The 19,498-nt window shown below is 44.2% G+C and overlaps 1 protein-coding gene across 1 annotated transcript in view; it reads left to right on the top strand.

The window, feature by feature from the left end:
• Positions 1–19,498, top strand: part of MNT (MAX network transcriptional repressor) — a 164,227-nt gene that overhangs the window by 12,503 nt on the left and 132,226 nt on the right. Inside the window, 3 exon segments of the mRNA XM_030185758.1 lie at positions 18,699–18,871; positions 18,873–18,946; positions 18,949–19,234. Of these exon segments, the coding sequence (XP_030041618.1) occupies positions 18,699–18,871; positions 18,873–18,946; positions 18,949–19,234 (533 nt within the window).

Below are 19,498 nucleotides of genomic sequence, written 5' to 3' on the forward strand. Positions count from 1 at the left end.
GTCTAGTAGAAATCAACTACACAGGTACCAAGGTGTGCATCTCCTCCCTTCTCCCCCGCACTACATAGGTGTGAAGCTGCCACTAGACTCGGATTGAGTTTAGGGACATTTATAAATGAATCTGTCTTCATCTCCTGCTGGATATCTGCATTCTAAGAACAGCTGTGAGAAGCGGTTGTGGCCATTCAGTCTGAAACTAGGTATCAGAATATCTATTACAGGGTAAAGTTTGTAGGTGTCAAAAATTAGTTTGTCATGGAGCAGCTTGGGGGGTGGGGGAAACTACTTTACATCTAGTCCTCAGTGGACACACGGCCTGGTGCAAGGGATAATGATGGTGTATAACGTTTCATTTTATGAAGGGAGAACACGATGAAATTAATAAATTTAGAAAAAAGCCTGAACGGAGCGGTTGCCAGGCTCAAAGTCTGCAGGAGGCATAGTCTAGAGGACAACAGTTTGTTTCGGCTTCAGCACCAGAACTGGCCTGAAACCCACATTTGTCCTCGTTGCTGTGTCCCATGGCTGTCCTCCTTTCTCCTTCCTCTCCACCCTCAAACCAAAGGAGATCCTGCTTCCTTCCCACCCATAGATACCTCCTCCCCTCTAAGCCTATTCTACCACCCTGGTGGTCTAGTGGCTAGTCAGGCCACTGGTTCCAGTCCCAAAATAGCTGCTGCGACCTCCACTAGGACGTATTTATTTTTCTCCATTTATACCCGCTTAAACCTAAGCGGTTCACAATTTAAAAAAAAACATACATAGTCATCAAACATATAAATGGCGAGTGACCATACTCACTCGCAAATGTGCAGTAGAGACTTCCCTCTCTGTCCCGCCCCCGCGTCAATACGTGATGGCGGGGGCGGGACAAAGAGGGAAACTGTGCGAAGCCGCCGAGGTCGCTTCCGCTCCCCCCCCCCCCCCCGTCGGCCTTCCTTCTCTGCCTGTGTCCCACCCTTGTGTGACGTAACGTCAGCGAGGGCGGGACACATGCAGGGAAGGAAGGCCGACGGCAGCTCAGCTGATGTGCGTGCTGCGTTCCGGCAAATGGGTGTAACTTCAGTAGCAAAGAGAGGGCCCGGGCCGGGTAGAGGGTGGCGGCGGTGACTCCGGGTGGGGGAGCGGTAGCTGCGACCTCGGGGGGGGGGGGGGGGAAGCCAGCATCGACCTCCGAAAACCCCAATACTAGCCCGTTTTTGTGGGCTCAATGGCTAGTAGTAACATATAGTAACATAGTAAATGATGGCAGATAAAGACCTGAACGGTCCATCCAGTCTGCCCAACAAGATTAAACTCATTTTACATGGTATGTGATACTTTATATGTATACCCGAGTTTGCTTTGTCCTTGCCTTTCTCAGGGCACAGACCGTAGAAGTCTGCCCAGTACCGTTCTTGTACTAAGTTCTGAAGCTAACGTCAAAGCCCCTTAAAATTTACACTCCAGCCCATCCCTATCTATTCAGCCATGATCGGGGCACAGATGTAGAAGTCTGCCCAGCACTGGTTTTGCTTCCCAATTACCAGTGTTGCCACCCAATCTCCACTAAGATTCTGTGGATCCATTCCTTCTAAACAGGATTCGTTTGTGTTTATCCCATGCATGTTTGAATTCCATTACTGTTTTCATCTCCACCACCTCCCAACGGAGGGCATTCCACATATCCACCACCTTCTCTGTGAAAAAATACTTCCTGACATTATTCCTGAGCCTGCCCTCCGTCAACCTCAATTCATGTCCTCTAGTTCTACCGCCTTCCCATCTCTGAAAAAAGGTTTGTTTGCGGATTAACACCTTCAAATATTTGAACATCTGTATCATATCACCCCTGTTTCTCCTTTCCTCCAAGGTATACATATTCAGGTCAGCAAGTTTCTCCTCATATGGTTTGCAACGCAAATCCCAAACCATTTTTATAGCTTTTCTTTGCACCGCTTCCATTCTTTTCACATCTTTAGCAAAATACGGCCTCCAAAACTGAACACAATACTCCAAGTGGGGCCTCACGAATGACTTGTAGAGGGGCATCAACACCTCCTTTCTTCTGCTGGTTATACCCCTCTCTATGTACCCTAGCATCCTTCAGGCCAGGGCCGTCGCCTTGTCGCATTCTTCTTCACCTTCATGTCCTCTGACACCAACACCCCAAGGTCTTCTGAGTTGAGTTTAGTAATCTCTGCCTTCCTACCGGACACATACAAGACACAAGATTTCACGGTACCACACTAAAGTACTCAGGCTTCTCTAACTGCTTCATAGCACCAGGGACACCATTCTGTGAGGGCTGTTATTTTTTTGTTGATTTTATTTCTGTCCCTTGTTTTTGTTTCACGCATCACCTTCTGGGTGGTGGAGCATAAGCCTCATTACTTCGTTCTCCCAGCATCGTCTTGCACAAATGGCCGCCATGATGGGAAGCTGCGAGACTGTGCAAGGCTTGACCTGAGCCGTGTGTGATAGGGCAGCATGGATTTTCCAGGCTGTTTCCAGCAACTTTGGGAGGAGGGAAACAAATTAACAAAATGAACTGGTGTGGCCATAGTACTGGAAGGAGCCGTGTTGGAAGAAGCTTTTTAAGAGTGACTGCTGAGTAAAGATCAGAAATGTCAGCTGACTCTTTTTGCCCTGTACAGAGTCATGTTTATGTAATTTCTTTGCAAGCTATTTCCTACTATGTTCAGTACATGTACAACAGATAAAGTGCAGTACGTTAAAATAATAATTACACATTAAAAAAAAACATGCCAGATATAAAAGTGACAGCTGCTGCCCATAATGAACAAAATACATTCAAACAAGCCACTCATGTTATTTATTTATTTATTGCATTTGTATCCCACATTTTCCCACCTTTTTGCGGGCTCAGTGTGGCTTACAATAGAATAATAGAAATACATTTGTTACAACTTGGTTATGGATTACATTGTGGAGAGTTGTGCGAGACATTCGAATATCAATTAGGAATATGACAATGGAACATCAACATAGAAACATTGGAAGGAGACAATGGGAAGCTAAAGGGCAATGTTAGACAAAGACATATGGTGTACATAGTTCCGTGAGTAAGTGTATGATTGACTGGATTGCGGGATGAGGGATCAGAAGTGGGTGTATATTGCATTGATGAACAGTGAGTATGGAATCTGTGTTTTGGCTCTTTCCATAAGTTTGTTCAAACAGGTGAGTCTTCAGTAGTTTACGGAAGGAAGCTTGATCGTTAATCACTCTTAGGTTGCACGGTAGTGTATTCCAAGCCTGCGTGCTCATGTGGGAAAAGGTTGACGCGTGTAGCGTCTTGTATTTCAGGCCCTTGCATGTGGGGAAGTGGAGGTTGAGGTGTGTTCGGGATGATCTTTTAGCGTTTCTGGGTTGTAGGTCTATTAAATCAGACATGTACGCTGGGGCTTCGCCGTAAATGATCTTCTGGACTAGTGTGCAAACTTCTCCAGAGCCAGATTTGGCACTGAGAGAATTAATCAGTCCTCTACAGGGCTGGAAATGTTAGGTCTTCAGTTACTGATGAAATAGTGCAGAATCGGTTTGCTGCTCTGATCAATTTGGGTAGAGAATTCCAAATAGCGGTCATGAAACACCAAAAAGCATGACATCATAGAAACATGATGGCAGATAAAGGCCAACTGGCCCATCCAGTCTGCCCCTCACTGTAACCCCTAACTCTTCCTTTTCCTAAGGCGTTCGCATAGTAATAAAATTGCTTTAATCAGCAAGCTTTTACTCTTCAAATGCAAGGTATGCACAGGAGAATAAGGCTGCAGCCCTTCCTGTTATTACAGTTCCTTGCAGAAATGTTCACATCCTTGTAAGATTTTTCATATTCTACTGTGTAAAAACAACAAAACCCAGCTCAAAATCCATTAAAATAGGCCCTTAAAAGTAGTAGTGATTGCTAAATTCCTCTGGAGTAAGATCCCTAACCACACCCTCTCCAAAGGAAGTTACATGATATAAACACCTGCCAACGAACCTTCTGTGAAACAGTCCTCCCGCTCTGGAATGTACTTCCACAAAGTCTTTGCTTAACACAAGACTGTCTCTTCGTGAGGAAGCAGGTTGAAAGCTTCGCTCTTCTCCCAAGCCTTTACGCAAGAAGAAACTAACTAACTAGCTAGCCACACTCACAAGGGCTAACGCCAGCTGCATACACTGTAACAAGCCTTGGGCCCTTCTTACTAAGGTGCGCTATCGTTTTTAGCATGCGCTAAAACTAGCGTGCATTAAATGCTAGAGACACCCATAGGTGTTTATTTACTCTTGGATCATTTTCCTGAGCCTTTTCTGATTCCTGTGCGGGGTCACCTTTATTTTCTTCCTAGTTTCTCTTTTTCTATCTGATCTTTATATGTTCCATCTCTGCTTAAACCTTATGTTGTCTATTAAGATGTAACATGTATCATGTCTATTTATTTATTTATGTATGTATTCTTTTTATCCCACTGTTTTCCGAAAACAGTGTTGACATTGTAAGTAGTATACTGTGTTTATAAAGTTTTACGTGCTGTAATTGTGTATTTCCTATGTCCACTTTATTCTTGCTACACACCATCTTGAGTGTATTGCTTCAAAAAGGCAAGTTACTCCACAAATAGGGCTTGCATGCTAACGTGGCATGAAGGAAATCGCTGCAGAAAAAAGGTCATATGTTGTACTACATAGCGTTTTTCAAACAAACACTTTGAGGACACTACATACACGTGCTAAAAGGTTTTGTGGTCGGAGACCAAAGTGGCACTTTTTGGTCTCGGTGCTAATGATGTACAGGGGTCTGCAAAAAAGTAACCTCTTACAGTTTTTTTTGTTGGTTTTGGTTTTTTTTTTTTCAGTTTCTCAGCAACCGCTTTGAATTCCAATTAAAAATTTTACGTACTTATTAGTCATCAAGCTTATTATTACTGTTAAACAACATTTGATTATCTTAAGCTATGTTTGATGTTACTGACTTTTTAAAAGCATTACTACCTACTGATTTTTGCGTGTTGAAATGTTCAAGTTAAACACAGTAAAATAACGTTATTCAAATGATACAATGTGTCAGTATTTCGCAGTCACTGTAAATACTCAGTGTCCACCTCCAGCTTTAACCTCCAGCCTTCAGTCACTTTGGGAAGTTCTTAACAGCCTGGTCGATCGGTCCCTGTGGCAGGCTCTTCCAGATCATTGGCCGACAGCCTTGCCCGTGATTGCTGTTTCAATCTTTCCATGTTTTATTTTGTTTGATTTCTATTGATAACCTTAAGAATGGACTAACACGGCTACCACACTCCTCTGTTTCAATCTGAAATGCTTTAAAGAAATTATCAAATACAATTATTCAATTGTTTACAAAAGTCTACGCCACTGTGATGTTAACAGTAAGCAGATACACCATTTTTTTTTCAAAGAATGCTAGCTTTACAGTGCAGAAACAGTACAGAGAGGGTCCAAGGTTCAAACAAGTACAGAAAACCACAAAAGCACCAAGAGCCTTAGGAAAATGGGACACGATTCTTTATTAGCAACTGTTGATATTCCAAGATAGACCCGACATGGGCCATGTTTCAGTGCCTAGCGCCTGCGTCAGGGGTCTGGTGTTTTTTCAAGATAGAAACTTCTTTCCTATCAAGTTGGATAACAATCCGTACAGAGTCAAAGCAAGTTGTACTCGATGAGATCTCTGAACTAAACAAAAAGGGGGTGGGCGGGAGAGCCAACAGTCACCCAAGAGCACACGGTTCAGTATGGAGTGATACTATTGAAACTGGATCTTTAGGGAACTCCAATAGACAGGTTTCAATAGTGGGAAAGAAAGCCAGGAGTTAATGGGGAAACAGAGTAAAGGATACAAATTATCTCCGTCAACTTCATTCAAAGCAGCCTGTAGGTTCTAGGAAAACACACAAGTTGAAGTGTCCTATATATATATACAAATGCTAGAAGCCTAACAAACTTGAGCTTCTCATTTTCCCCCCAAAACCCCCCTCCCCACTCCCCCCCCCCCCCCCCCCCCCCCCCCGTTTCTATTTCTGTTCATGGCTCCTCTCATTCTCCCTGTCTCCTCAGCTCGAAACCTGGGGTCATCTTGGCTCTTCTCTCTCCTTCTCTGCTCATATCCAGCAGATCACCAAGACCTGTCGTTTCTTTCTTTACAACATCCGTAAAATCCGCCCCTTTCTTTCCAAGCACTCTACCAAAACCCTCATCCACACCCTTGTCACTCTCGTTTAGACTACTGCAATCTGCTTCTTGCTGGCCTCCCAACTTAGTCACCTCTCCCCTCTCCAATCGGTTCAAAACTCTGCTGCCCGTCTCGTCTTCCGCCAGGGTCGCTTACTCATACTACCCCTCTCCTCAAGTCGCTTCACTGGCTCCCTATCCGTTTTCGCATCCTATTCAAACTTCTTCTACTAACCTATAAATGTACTCACTCTGCTGCTGCTCCCCAGTATCTCTCCACACTCGTCCTTCCCTACACCCTTCCCTGTGCACTCCGCTCCATGGATAAATCCTTCTTATCTGTTCCCTTCTCCACTACTGCCAACTCCAGACTTCGCGCCTTCTGTCTCGCTGCACCCTACGCTTGGAATAAACTTCCTGAGCCCCTACGTCTTGCCCCATCCTTGGCCACCTTTAAATCTAGACTGAAAGCCCACCTCTTTAACATTGCTTTTGACTCGTAACCACTCGCCTCCACCTACCCTCCTCTCCTCCTTCCTGTACACATTAATTGATTTGATTTGCTTACTTTATTTTTTGTCTATTAGATTGTAAGCTCTTTGAGCAGGGACTGTCTTTCTTCTATGTTTGTGCAGCACTGCCTACGCCTTGTAGCGCTATAGAAATGCTAAATAGTAGTAGTAGTAAAATAAGATGGGAGATGGGTAGAAATGAGCCTGCAAATAGGTGGGAAAATGTGGGATATAAATGCAACAAATAAATAAAAATAAATTCCATGTGTGAAGGGAAAGAGTTTTCTGGTAGGGCTGTACTACGCCCGCCAAGACAGAATGAACAGACAGATGAACAAATGTTTACAGAAATTAGGAAAGCTGGCACATTGGGGAACATTATAATCTCAGATTTCAATTACCCCGATATTGACTGGATAAATGCTACATCGGGGAGCTGTTACGTCCTGTTCTTTCTCCTTAAAGTTTTAGGCACTGATCAGAGTTGCAGAATTTTATTTTTAAATGAAGCATTTAAATCCTGTCAACCAACTCTTCTATGCTGTCTCGAACCTGGAAACCCCCCGTTTTATTTTTGTGCATTTTGGAGGAATTTCTAATGGCCTCTTTACCATTCATTTTAACATGGTGTTTGCACAGATGTCCTTTTGGCATCGTGCAGCCAGTATGTGCCTGCCGAATGCTCAATACCTGCACACTTCTGCCCATAGTAGCTTTCTGCATTGGCCTCTTTGTTATTTTGGATCATCCTTTTTTTTTTTTTTACTAATGGATACCCTGGTGGATGAGCGTTAATACTTAAGTGGGGCAGGGGCTGCTAAGTCTGGGCAGTGTGCAGGCCTGACCCTTTTGAGCTGAGCATCCACTCACTTCTGTGTGCGGTTGAGCCCTTTCGCCATGGCAGAGGGCTGGACTCTGCTGATTCAGTAGCTGGACCTACAATGGAGAAGGAAAGAAAGGGAATGGGACTTACATACCGCCTTTCTGTGGTTTTTCCAATTCCATTCAAAGCGATTTACATATTATATACAGGTACTTATTTGTACCTGGGACAGAGAGAGACGTTTGCTTTACTGGACTACTGCAACTCACTATACGCAGGTTGCAAAGAGCATACACTGAGGAAACTTCAAACAGCCCAAAATACGGCAGCCAGACTCATCTTTGGAAAGCCAAAATATGAAAGCGCAAAACCATTACGAGAGAAACTGCACTGGCTTCCACTCAAGGAACACGTGACTTTTAAAGTATGCACATTAGTTCACAAAATCATCCATGGCGAAGCTCCAGCCTACATGTCTGAGCTAATAGACTTACCACCAGAAACGCCAAAAGATCATCCCGAACCTTCCTCAACCTCCACTTCCCCAATTGCAAGGGCTTGAAATACAAGACGCTACACGCGTCAACCTTTTCTCACATGAGTACGCAGTTTTGGAATACACTGCCGTGCAACTTAAGAACAATCCACGAGCAAACTTCCTTCCGCAGATCATTGAAGACCCATCTTTTTGAAAAAATTTACGGAAAGAGCCAAAGCATATAAAATCCACACTTACTGTTTAGTAATGCACTATAAATCCACTTCTGAACTCTCATCCCCCGTAATCCCACATCACTCATACCTTTACTCACAGAAATATGTATACCATATGTCTTTACGCCTTAATATTGACCTTCAAGCTCCCATTGTCCTTCCAATGTTCAATGTTTGTGTTCCATTGTTGCACTCCTTAACGACACTTCGATTGTCTCGCATAATTCTGCACAATGTAATCCATAACCAATCTGTAACAAATTGTACTTCCATCATTCATTTCTTATTGTAAGCCACACTGAACCCGCAAAAAGGTGGGAAAATGTGGGATACAAATGCAATAAATAAATAAATAAATTTGGATTTAACTCATGCTTGTTCAGTAGTAGCTTGAGGCATGTTACATTCAGATGGGTATTTCCGTGCCTCAGAGACCTTACGATCTTAGGAACTGATGCAGTAAACTGCTACCCATTCATGCAGCTGTTTATGCTTTGTTTTCCTGCACTAATATTACTCCAAAGGCAGAAAAAAAGAGGAGCATAATCGGTGTGAAACCACTGCGCTAAAGGGTAGCGACATGGACATGTAAATTGCTGCATTTTAAACTGCTTCTGATGTAAAAATTGTGCTAAAATGTAGGCTGGCGTAAAGATGCAACACAACAGCAGAGGATTCTCCCCCAACCCCCAAAACATCCCTGTGGTCCAAGTGGGCCCTCTGATTCCCTTCCTTGTGTGTGCACCTTTTAAGTTGGTATCAAGAGCAATGCCCACTCATTTCTGTCTTGAAAAATGGCAATGCCTGACTTCATGTGGTGTGTCCCATGATGCATTGCACAAGGTCATATGCCACCATTTTCCAGATGGCAGCAGTGAGTAGGCCTCTTGCCTCCCAACTTAAATGTGCACATGGGGGCCTGGGAAGTGGGCTAATTTGGACCACTAGGGTCATTTAAGGTCTGAGGGGCCCATGTGTGCCACCAGGGATGTTTTGAGGTTGAGGGTCTAGGGGAGCCCACTTGAGCCATCGGGAACAGTAGAGCACAGCTCTAATGAAAGGTTACTGCAAATATGTACCTGAGAGTTAAGTGACTTGCCTAAGATCACAGGGACCATCAGCAAGATTTGAACTCAGCTTCCCTAGTTCTCAGCCCACTGCTCCAACTATTAGGCTACTCCTCTCCTCCAGAGAAGTAGAAGCATCAAGGTTTGGCCTCGAAGCAAGACTTTCCCAGATGTTGCTGCTTTCAATGTACATGGGTAAATCTGGAACCTTTTAGCATTAAGACAGATATGCAGTAGACCAGTGTGAAGACGGTTAGCTTGGCAGAGTTTAAAAAGGGTTTGGATGGTTTCCTAAAGGACAAGTCCATAAACCGCTACTAAACAGACTTGGAAAAATCCAAAATTCCAGGAATAACATATAGAATGTTTGTACGTTTGGGAAGCTTGCCAGGTGCTCTTGACCTGGATTGGCCGCTGTCGGGGACAGGATGCTGGGCTTGATGGGCCTTTGGTCTTTTCCCAGTATGGCATTACTTATGTACTTATGACTATGCATTCATACATTACTACTACTTATCATTTCTATAGCGCTACAAGGCATACGCAGCGCTGTACACCATACACAAAAAGACCGTCCCTGCTCAAAGAGCTTACAATCTAGATAAGACAGGTAACAGAACAATTAAGGGTAAGGGAATAAAGAGGTGAGAATAAAAGGACAGGGCAATTGAGTAGTGGTTAGGAGTCAAAAGCAGTGGTAAAGAGGTGAGCTTTAAGTTTGGACTTGAAAACGGTCAAAGACTGGGCTAGACGTACAGGCTCAGGAAGTCTATTCCAGGCATGAGGTGCAGCAAGATAAAAAGAACGGAATCTGGAATTAGCAGTGGAGGAGAAGGAGACAGATAAGAGAGATTTATCTACAGAACGGAGTACCCAAGGGGCCGGGGCGTAGGGAGAGACAAGACTGGAGAGGTACTGGGGAGCGGCAGAGTGAATGCACTTATAGGTCATGCCTTCATCATGTCTAGGGTGGACTACTGTAATGTCATCTAGGCTGGTGTCTGTGCCTATAATATTGACAACTAGTCTAGAAGGCTACCATTTGTCTACTTGAATAATGTGAGCGATTTGACCGTGTCATACCATTGCTCTATGATCACCTCCTGGTTTTCCCATTCAGCATGGGATTCATTTCAAGATTCTGGTTTTATATCACAAATCTTACGTACTAGTATCTCACTCTTTCCTCTCACTGGCTGTTTTTTTTGCAATTGTAGTCAGTTACTGCATTCACAACACGACTATTGACTTGCTGTTCCACCAGTACTGCAAGTTCATGTTGAATCAACTAGAGAACATGCTTTCCTCTTTCACTGCCCTCCATCTGTGGAACTCGCTCCCACTCCTATGGTCGTCAGAGCACTCTTACCAAAAATGTAGGTTGGCCTTAAGACTCAACTTATTTAATAAGGATGAGAAAGCAGAAATTTTTTTTCATTTCATTTTTTTCATTTGTTTTTGTTTTCAAACAAATGTCATTCATTAATAGTGTACACTATGGGGCTCATTTTCAAAGCACTTAGACTTACAAAGTTCCACAGGTTATTTATCCGGCTTATTTTCGAAAGAGACACAAATCGGGAGATGGGCGTCCTTCTCTTAGGGTCACCCAAATCGGCATAATTGAAAGCCGATTTTGGGCGTCCTCAACTGCGTTCCGTCGCGGGGATGACCAAAGTTCATGGGGGGCGTGTCGGAAGCATAGCGAAGGCGGGACTGGGGCGTGCTTAACACATGGGCATCCTCGGCCGATAATGGAAAAAAGAAGGGCGTCTCTGATGGGCATTTGGCCAACTTTACTTGGTCCATTTTTTCTTGCGACCAAGCCTCAAAAAGGTGCCCGAACTGACCAGATGACCACCGGAGGGCATCGGGGATGACCTCCCCTTACTCCCCCAGTGGTCACCAATCCCCCTCCCACCCTAAAAAAAAAAACGTAAACATTTTTTTTTGCCAGCCTCAAATGTCATACCCAGCTCCCTGACATCAGTATGCAGGTCCCTGGAGCAGTTTTAGTGGGTACTGCAGTGCACTTCAGACAGGCGACCCAGGCCCATACCCCCCCCCTACCTGTTACATTTGTGCAGGAAACAGCGAGCCCTCCAAAACCCACCAGAAACCCACATGTAGGTCCCCCCCCTTCACCCCTTGGGGCTATGGTACTACTACTTAACATTTCTAAAGCGCTGCCCGGGTTACGCAGCGCTGTACAATTTTAACAAAGAAGGACAGTCCCTGCTCAAAGGAGCTTACAATCTGGTAGTGTTGTATAGTTGTGGGGAGTGGCTTTTGGGGGGGCTCAGCACCCAAGGTAAGGGAGCTATGCACCTGGGAGCAATTTCTGAAGTCCACTGCAGTGCCCCCTAGGGTGCCTGGTTGGTGACCTGGCATGTCAGGGGGACCAGTGCACTACGAATGCTGGCTCCTCCCACGACCAAAGGGCTTGGATTTGGTCGTTTCTGAGATAGTCGTCCTCAGTTTCCATTATCGCCGAAATCCGGGGACGACCATCTCTAAGGTCAACCTAAATGTTGAGATTTGGGCGTCCCCGATAGTATTATCGAAACAAAAGATGGACGCCCATCTTGTTTCAATAACACGGGTTTCCCCGCCCCTTCACAGAGCCGTCCTGCGAGTATGGCCCCAGGAAAACTTGGGCGTCCTGTTCGATTATGCCCCTCCACGGGATTCATTTTCAAAATAGTCCAAAAGTATCATAAAGCTCCATTAGGACATTTTCTTCTTTCAAACGTCCAAATCAGTATTTTTGAAACCTATTTTGCAGATGTTTTATCTATGGCAATTCATTTGCAGTGCCATTCCAGATCACAAGGGGTTGTGTTGGGGGTATTTCAAAGGTGGGACTAGGGCGTGCCTAACACTTGGACATTTTACAGCAATAATGGAACTAAACAAACGCCAATGACTAAAACCAAGACGTTTTGGTCTAGACCTGTTTTCAGAATAATTAAGTCACAAAAGGTGCCCTAGATGACCACTGGAGGGAATCAGGGGACACCCCCCCCCAATACACCCCCAGTGGTCACTTACTCCCTCCCACCCCAAAAAATGTGAATAAAAATATGACAGCCTCTATGGCAGCCTTAGATGTTAGACAAGTCTTTTAGAGCAGCATTCTGGTCCCTGGAGTGGTGCAGTGTATGGAGTGGGGGACTCTGGTCCCTATCTCTCTCTACCTGTCTCACTTGTGGTGGAAATTGTGACCCCTCCCAAAGTCACCAAAGCCCTACTGTACCCACATATAGGTGTCCCCTTCATCCATAAGGGCTATTGTAGTGGTGTACAGATGGGGATAGTCATCCTACCAGTTTGTATACTGTCTTTTTTCCTCTTCTCTGAATTCTCAGCGGGCCTGTTCTTCATCTTTTACTTTCTGACCTCCTTTTCTTCTGATTCCTGTCATGTAAAATGCAGTTCTTTTCCTGCTTTCCCTTTTAGTTTTTAGTGTGCTTCCGAAGTCTGGTCCTGGAGGGCCACTTGCCAGTCAGATTTTCAGGATATCCACAATGGATATGCGTGAAAGAGATTTGCATATAATAGAGGCAGTGTATGCAGATCTAGTTCATGCATATTCATTGTGGATATCCTGAAAACGTGACTGGCAAGGGGTACCCCAGAACTGGACTTGGGGAAACACTGTTGTAGTATATCAAAAACCAATTAACATAAACATACCCAGGGTGGACAGATTGAGCTTCAGTAGCTAGAGAACATGGTCAGTGCTGGGCAGACTTCTATGGTCTATTCCCTGAAAATGACAGACAGATCATGATCAAGGATACATATATAGTTCACACCATACTTTATGCGATAAGTTATCTTGTTGGGCAGACTGGAAGGGTGTATAGGTCTTTATCTATGGACAAATTCCTGGAGGAAAAGTCCATAGTCTGCTATTGAGACAGACATGGGAAGCAACTGCTTGCCCTGGGATTTGTAGTAAGGAGTGTTGCCACGATTTAGGTTTGTGCCAGATACTTGTGACCTGGCTTGGCCACTGTTTGGAAAACAGGATACTGGACTAGCTGGGCCATTGTTCTGAGCCAGTATGGCTACTCTTTATGTTCTTATCTGCTGTCATCTACTATGTTACCAGCGTCTAAAATACTTTTGTGTGTGTTGGGGAAGGGGAGGAATTATATTTTGTGAGGGTCTTTGTGCTGTTAGAACTCTCTCAGGACACCTCACCAGAGTGGCTAAGGAGGTAGACTAGATGGTGATGAGTAGATTCAGTTAGTTGGGGGGAGGTGATTACCCACAAAGATTCAGATGATCCACATATAACATTACAAAGACTGGATTATTTATATGTAACTACAGTGCTGCACACACCTTTGTAACACTGTACATATGTTTAATCACATTAGTAGTAGTTATGGGAATCCTGGATTGGACCTTGAAGCAAGAAGGGATATTCCAGGGATGGGGATGAGAATTGCGCTGGTTTGGGAGTAGGAAATGAGAAGGTGTTTCAGCTATGCTTTCATGCCGTTAGGTGAGACTAGAGAGGACAATGTTAGAGAATGACACGGGGACAAAGTTTGTCTCTGTCCCATCCCTGCCCTGTCCCCATCTCTGTCCTCATCTACAGAAGCCTCGAACAATTGTGATTTTATATTTAAATCTTTTTATTAAAATATAAAAAGGAACAATATGCTGTGCAACTGTTGTGTATAAATTACAAATAGAGAACAATAATAACAATGAGCAGCTATAATAACCCTCCTTCCCACCCCACCCTACCCTTCCAACCCCAACAATAGCTGATTTCTCTACCCCCAAAGAATCCTAATCCACCCTGTTAAAATGTCCAGGGGTACAAAATACAACCCGTTCTGTATGCCTAGAGGGGAGAATATGTTCTATGAAGTACTGTTATGGTTTTTTTTTTTTAATCTGTGGCTGAAATAAGAAGTCATCAAGAATTCAGGCTTCAGTTTAGCTCTTCTGTCTTCCCCAGTCCTTTCCTGCAATAGAAGATGTCTTCTAGAAGATGTGCTGGTAGGATGTACAGGATCCCCCATGCAAAGTTTGCTAGTTGTGGCCAGCACGTTTGCTGTTTTCTCAAAACTCAAAATATCGTCTGCATCACTCAAACATAAATAACAGCCCAGTTCATTAACAGGCCTCAAAGTAGAAAATGACACAGGGACAAAGTTTGTCCCCGTGGTTACTGCTGGTCCCCATCCCCATATCATTCTCCAGACAATGTTCATTTTCTCCTAGGGGAAGGGAATAGAAAGGAGAGAATAAAGTGGGAAAATAGATGCCCCCATCCCCCCACCCCTGGAGAGAGAGCAGTGGAAAGCTCTGTGTATCTTCGGTCTCCTGTGAGGTTAAACTGGGTGAGTTTCTGGCTCACACTCAGTAACTGAAAATGAAACTGAAAACTTTTTTTTTTTTCTATTTTTGCAAAGTGTTTTTTGCTTGTGAATATTGACGTTGCTTTCTGATTTCTTGGGAATTTTTGTCTGATGAAACGGTACTTGGGGAGTGGGCTGCCTCTGTGAACTGTTTGTTTGTAAGAGTCTGGTTGGCCCTTCCTGTCCTGGAATGTCTCTTCAGGAAAATCGGCAACAGAATTGGAGAAAAGCCTGGGATAAACCCAACTGTGAAAATAAAAACTGGAAATGAGCTCTGGCCTATGGCAAGTTGGACAGAGTAGATGGTTTGTAGCCCCTTCCCCGCTTTATGGTTTTATTTTTAAAACTTGTATGTGGTCTCCTCAATACGCAGTTAGCAGAAAAGGTCCAACAGAAGCATTAAAAGTGGAAGTCACCCACCCACCAGACCTGCACTTTCTCTCCCAGTGCAGATGCGGCTCTTATGTGTCTTAGAAAGCTCTCTTGGCCCTAGGGGGTGACTTTTTTTTTTTTTTACAGTGGATCAAAGCGCTTGTGGATCATGTATAAATTCCAGTGACTGGTATTAATAGCAGAGGCCATTTCATGCTGTACTGTTGTAAAACTTCGGCTGGGGTTTCACAATTAACTTTTACGCAGAGCTGGGTGTCCTTTCAGCTTGTTATTGAGAAGTCTGGTGAGTCAGGAGTAGGTGTGTGCTGACTGCACACCAGTGCCCCTGCATATGCTCTGTGTGTGGGTAAATTAAAATTAAGCAGTATTACTACCAGTTAACCAGTGAAAACAAACAAAATGAGTTCAGCATGTCCAAATTCCAGCCTGGCCCAACTTCTCCCAGCACATTTGGAGGGGGAGGCGGGGGGCGCTATTCTTTATCTACAGGTTTTGTTGAAATTTGGTAGGGGACATGGACCCTTTAATAAGAATCTCTCCTACCAGATTTCAATCGGAATCCTCCAACTTACAGAACTAGGGGAGCCCTGTTCAAATCCCACTGTAGCTCCTTGTGTTCAAGTCGCTTAACCCTCCAGGGACAGAAAAACACCTGCTATACTTGAATATACACCTCTTCAATAGCCTTCAGGCTTGCAGGCGGCATATAAGAAATAGAAAAGAGCATGTGTACAGACAGGATGACAGTGATGAAACACAGCTAATGAGTCAGGATCAAAGTGTGATACCCATCCACTGGCATCCTCCTCCGCTCGCAAACACGTTTGCTGAAGAAAAAGAAAGGGAAGTAAAAAGGAACCTTTGTATTGTCCAGCCCTTGAGAACAATTTCTGACAATGGCTGAACACCAGTAGTTCTGGAACACATCCCTCTAGTAAATGGATATAATGTTGGAATTGTTAGGTGTATGACATTTGCAAGGGATGTTTAATTTTCTGATTTGTCCCCCCCCCCCCCAGATTTTCATGTTTCTTCAGTTTGTTCTGCACATTTGATTTGTATCTTTGTATGTATATTAAAAAGTTTAAAACACAGAAATCAAATAGTAACATAGTAAATGACGGCAGATAAAGACATGTACGGTCCATCCAGTCTGCCCAACAAAATAAACTCATTTTACACGGTATGTGATACTTTATATGTATACCCGAGTTTAATTTGTCCTTGCCTTTCTCAGGGCACAGACCGTAGAAGTCTACCCAACACTGTTCTTGTACTAAATTCTGAAGCTAATGTTGAAGCCCCTTAAAATTTACACTCCAGCCCATCCCTATCTATTCAGTCACGATCAGGGCATAGACCGTAGAAGTCTGCCCAGCACAGGTTTTGTTTCCCCAATTACCGGCGTCGCCACCTAATCGCTACGATTCCACAGATCCATTCCATCAAAATGGATTCCTTTGTGTTTATCCCATGCATATTTTAATTCTATTACCGTTTTCATCTCCACCACCTCCCGCGAGAGGGAATTCCACATATCCACCACCCTCTCTGTGAACAAATACTTCCTGACATTACTCCTGAGTCTGCCCCCTTCAACCTCAATTCTGTGCCCTGAAAATGGCAGATACAAATCAAGGTAAGGTATACACAAAAAGTAGCACATATGAGTTTATCTTGTTGGGCAGACTGGATGGACCGTGCAGGTCTTTTTTTCTGCCGTCATCTACTATGTTACTATGTTCTCGTCTCCGGAAAGTTTATCTTGCAGATCTCTCAGAGCACTGCCCCCTTGCACTGAAATAGAAAGTATGACAAATTACTGCTGAGTCCAGAGCATTTACTTTGGGAACATGGAGCATGACTTCTTGCTTGACCTATGGTAATATATATAATCTGAGCTTTTTTCAGGGGGGTACTCTGTGATACTGAGTACCGGCACCTTGTCCACTGCCTGCTAAAAGTGATGCAAGGTCCCCAAATGTTAAAGAAAGAGCCCAAGCTCTGCACACCAACTGCAAATATAGATGGTGTCCTCCACTGAATAACGTATATATTCGAATATAAACTGAGAGTCTTGGTCCTCCCCTTTCCATGACAAGATGGTGTCTGTCTGTTCTCCAATCTTTACCTGCAGGATCTGATTCCAAGGGTATTGGTGTTTCTCTCTAGGGGGCCCTTTTACTAAGCCACATAAGCGTCAAAATGGAGTTACCTCATAGCTCTTGTGGTAATTTTTCATTTTTGTCACGCGTATTGTATTGGACACGCGCAGGTCATTACCACTTGGTTACTGCATGAGACTTTACCGCTAGGTCAATGGCTGGCAGTAAGGTCTCAGACCCAAAATGGATGCAGTACAATTTTTCATTTTGCCGCATGTCCATTTTCGGCAAAACTTTTAAAAAGGCATTTTTTTGCAGGTATGCTGAAAAATTATTCTGCGCGCATTCAAAACACACGCTTACGCTACTGCGGGCCATTTTTCAGTGCACCTTACTAAAAGAACTCCTAGCTTATTTATGGGACTTACAGAGGAGGTGGCGGGGGAAGGAATATTTGGCCCATGGTGGAGGGAGTGAATTGACCATTAGAGAATTATAGCCCCTCTGGAGGTTGGTATCCACTTCCAAAGGGGCTAGTAATTCCTCTGTAAGCAAGCCTGTCTGGCTGTATCTAACAGTACAGTCTTAACTTGGGAAGAAAGTCTTTTGCAATATTACCACTTTGTTGCCTGCTTCATGGATTTTGGATTTCAAGGAAGGCTGTCCCTCATCATGTCCTATGGCCTTCTCACGTGACCTTGTGATTTCCTTCTGCTCCTCTGGGTTTCCAGCTCAGCTGAGCCTTTTACTGGAGGATCCAGTGCTGTTGGGGGGAAGGGGCTTCTCCGTTGTTTGTTCGTTCGTTCCTCTCTCCCTCTAGCCCAGCCATTATAGGAACATATGTACCCTCAGCAGCTACATAGATGTCACTGTTGTTTGATGGCTGCTCACCCTTCTCTACCCAACTTCTGTGTTGCTTTCACAGCATCTAATTATTTTACACCTTTTTTTCCCTGTAGTAGTTCAAGGTGAGTTACGTTTAGATACAGTAGGTATTTACTGTCCTAGAGGGCTTACAATCCTAAATTTTATACCTGAGGCAGTGAAGGGTTAAGTGATATACTCAACATCAAAAGGAACATCACTGGGATTTGAGCCCTGGCTTGTTAGAGTTCATATTTATTATTTTTGATATATAACATCTTTCTGTGCAGGGCTGTGGAGTCGTAGTGAGAAGCCATTTTGGGTGGAGTTGGAGTCGATAAAAATGTACCGACTCAACTCCATTTTCAAAATGTAAAAAAAACAAAACAAAAAACATTATAATATATGGTAAATTTTATCATTTTTTACTTATATATACATATCTTTATCCTGGATCTAAAGTTATATATACCAGTATTTAGCTCCAGAACAAAAAATTTAAAGCCTAATATCAGTTGGAGCTGGCATTGAAGGTTTGGTGTACCGACTCCTCAGCCCCATTTCTGTGGTACAGCCAAAGTGGTTTACATATTAAGTACATTTTGTGTATGGATTTAATAAAAGATATTTTATTTTGCTTTTGTTGTAGAGGAAATGACAAGCACCACCTTGAAAGAGAAGATGACGAGAAAAAAATGATCGCGAGCATAGAAGACTTAAGGGACGAGGTCTCTGCTGTTCCAGTTTCTTCGCCAGTTCCTCCCCCTCCTCCACCCCCACCCCTGTCAGCCCCTATGACAGTCATCCCCCTCCCAGTAGTCTCCAGCCCTCCCAGCAGTTAACCAGGCCAACCTGTCCCCACCCCTCCTGCAGCGTCATCCTTCTTTGGTGGGCTCCTCCTGCGTGGGCAAGAGCTTTTGGTTGCACCTGTTATCCACAGACCTACAGGCCCTGTTTCTTCTGAGTTGACGGTCAGCACGCCTCCTTCAGGGAGCCCCAAGCAACTGCAACAGTACCCTGCTTCGCTGCTGACCATCTCCCAGCACCATGTTGTTCAACCCATCCAACCTCAGCCTCAACTCCCACATCCCCCTCCCCCTCCTCCTCTTCCGCAGGCCCCAGCCCAGCAGCTCGGTGCCCTGCGGCTGACAGCAGTGGAGGATGCCAAGTCTAGTGAACAGAAGAGGAGGCCTGGAGGGTGAGTGTGCAGAGGAGCCCATTATGGGTTAATACTTGGATCTGGCCTGCAATGGGTGTCTTGTTCTAGACGAGAAGGTTTAGAAGCTAATCAATGTATGCTTGTTTCAAACGGGGGTGATTTTCTGGGTAACCAGAATATTTGAGGTGAAGCTGTTTTTCTTAGTCTCGTATGCAGATAGGTCTCTTGAATATTTACAAGGAACAGACTAAAATCATGACTGGGGGGGGGGGGAGGGGGGCTAGGTTTAAGGCCCACTAAGTT

This window comes from Microcaecilia unicolor, chromosome 13 (genome assembly GCF_901765095.1).
Source record: "Microcaecilia unicolor chromosome 13, aMicUni1.1, whole genome shotgun sequence".
NCBI classification, from domain to species: Eukaryota; Metazoa; Chordata; class Amphibia; order Gymnophiona; family Siphonopidae; genus Microcaecilia; species Microcaecilia unicolor.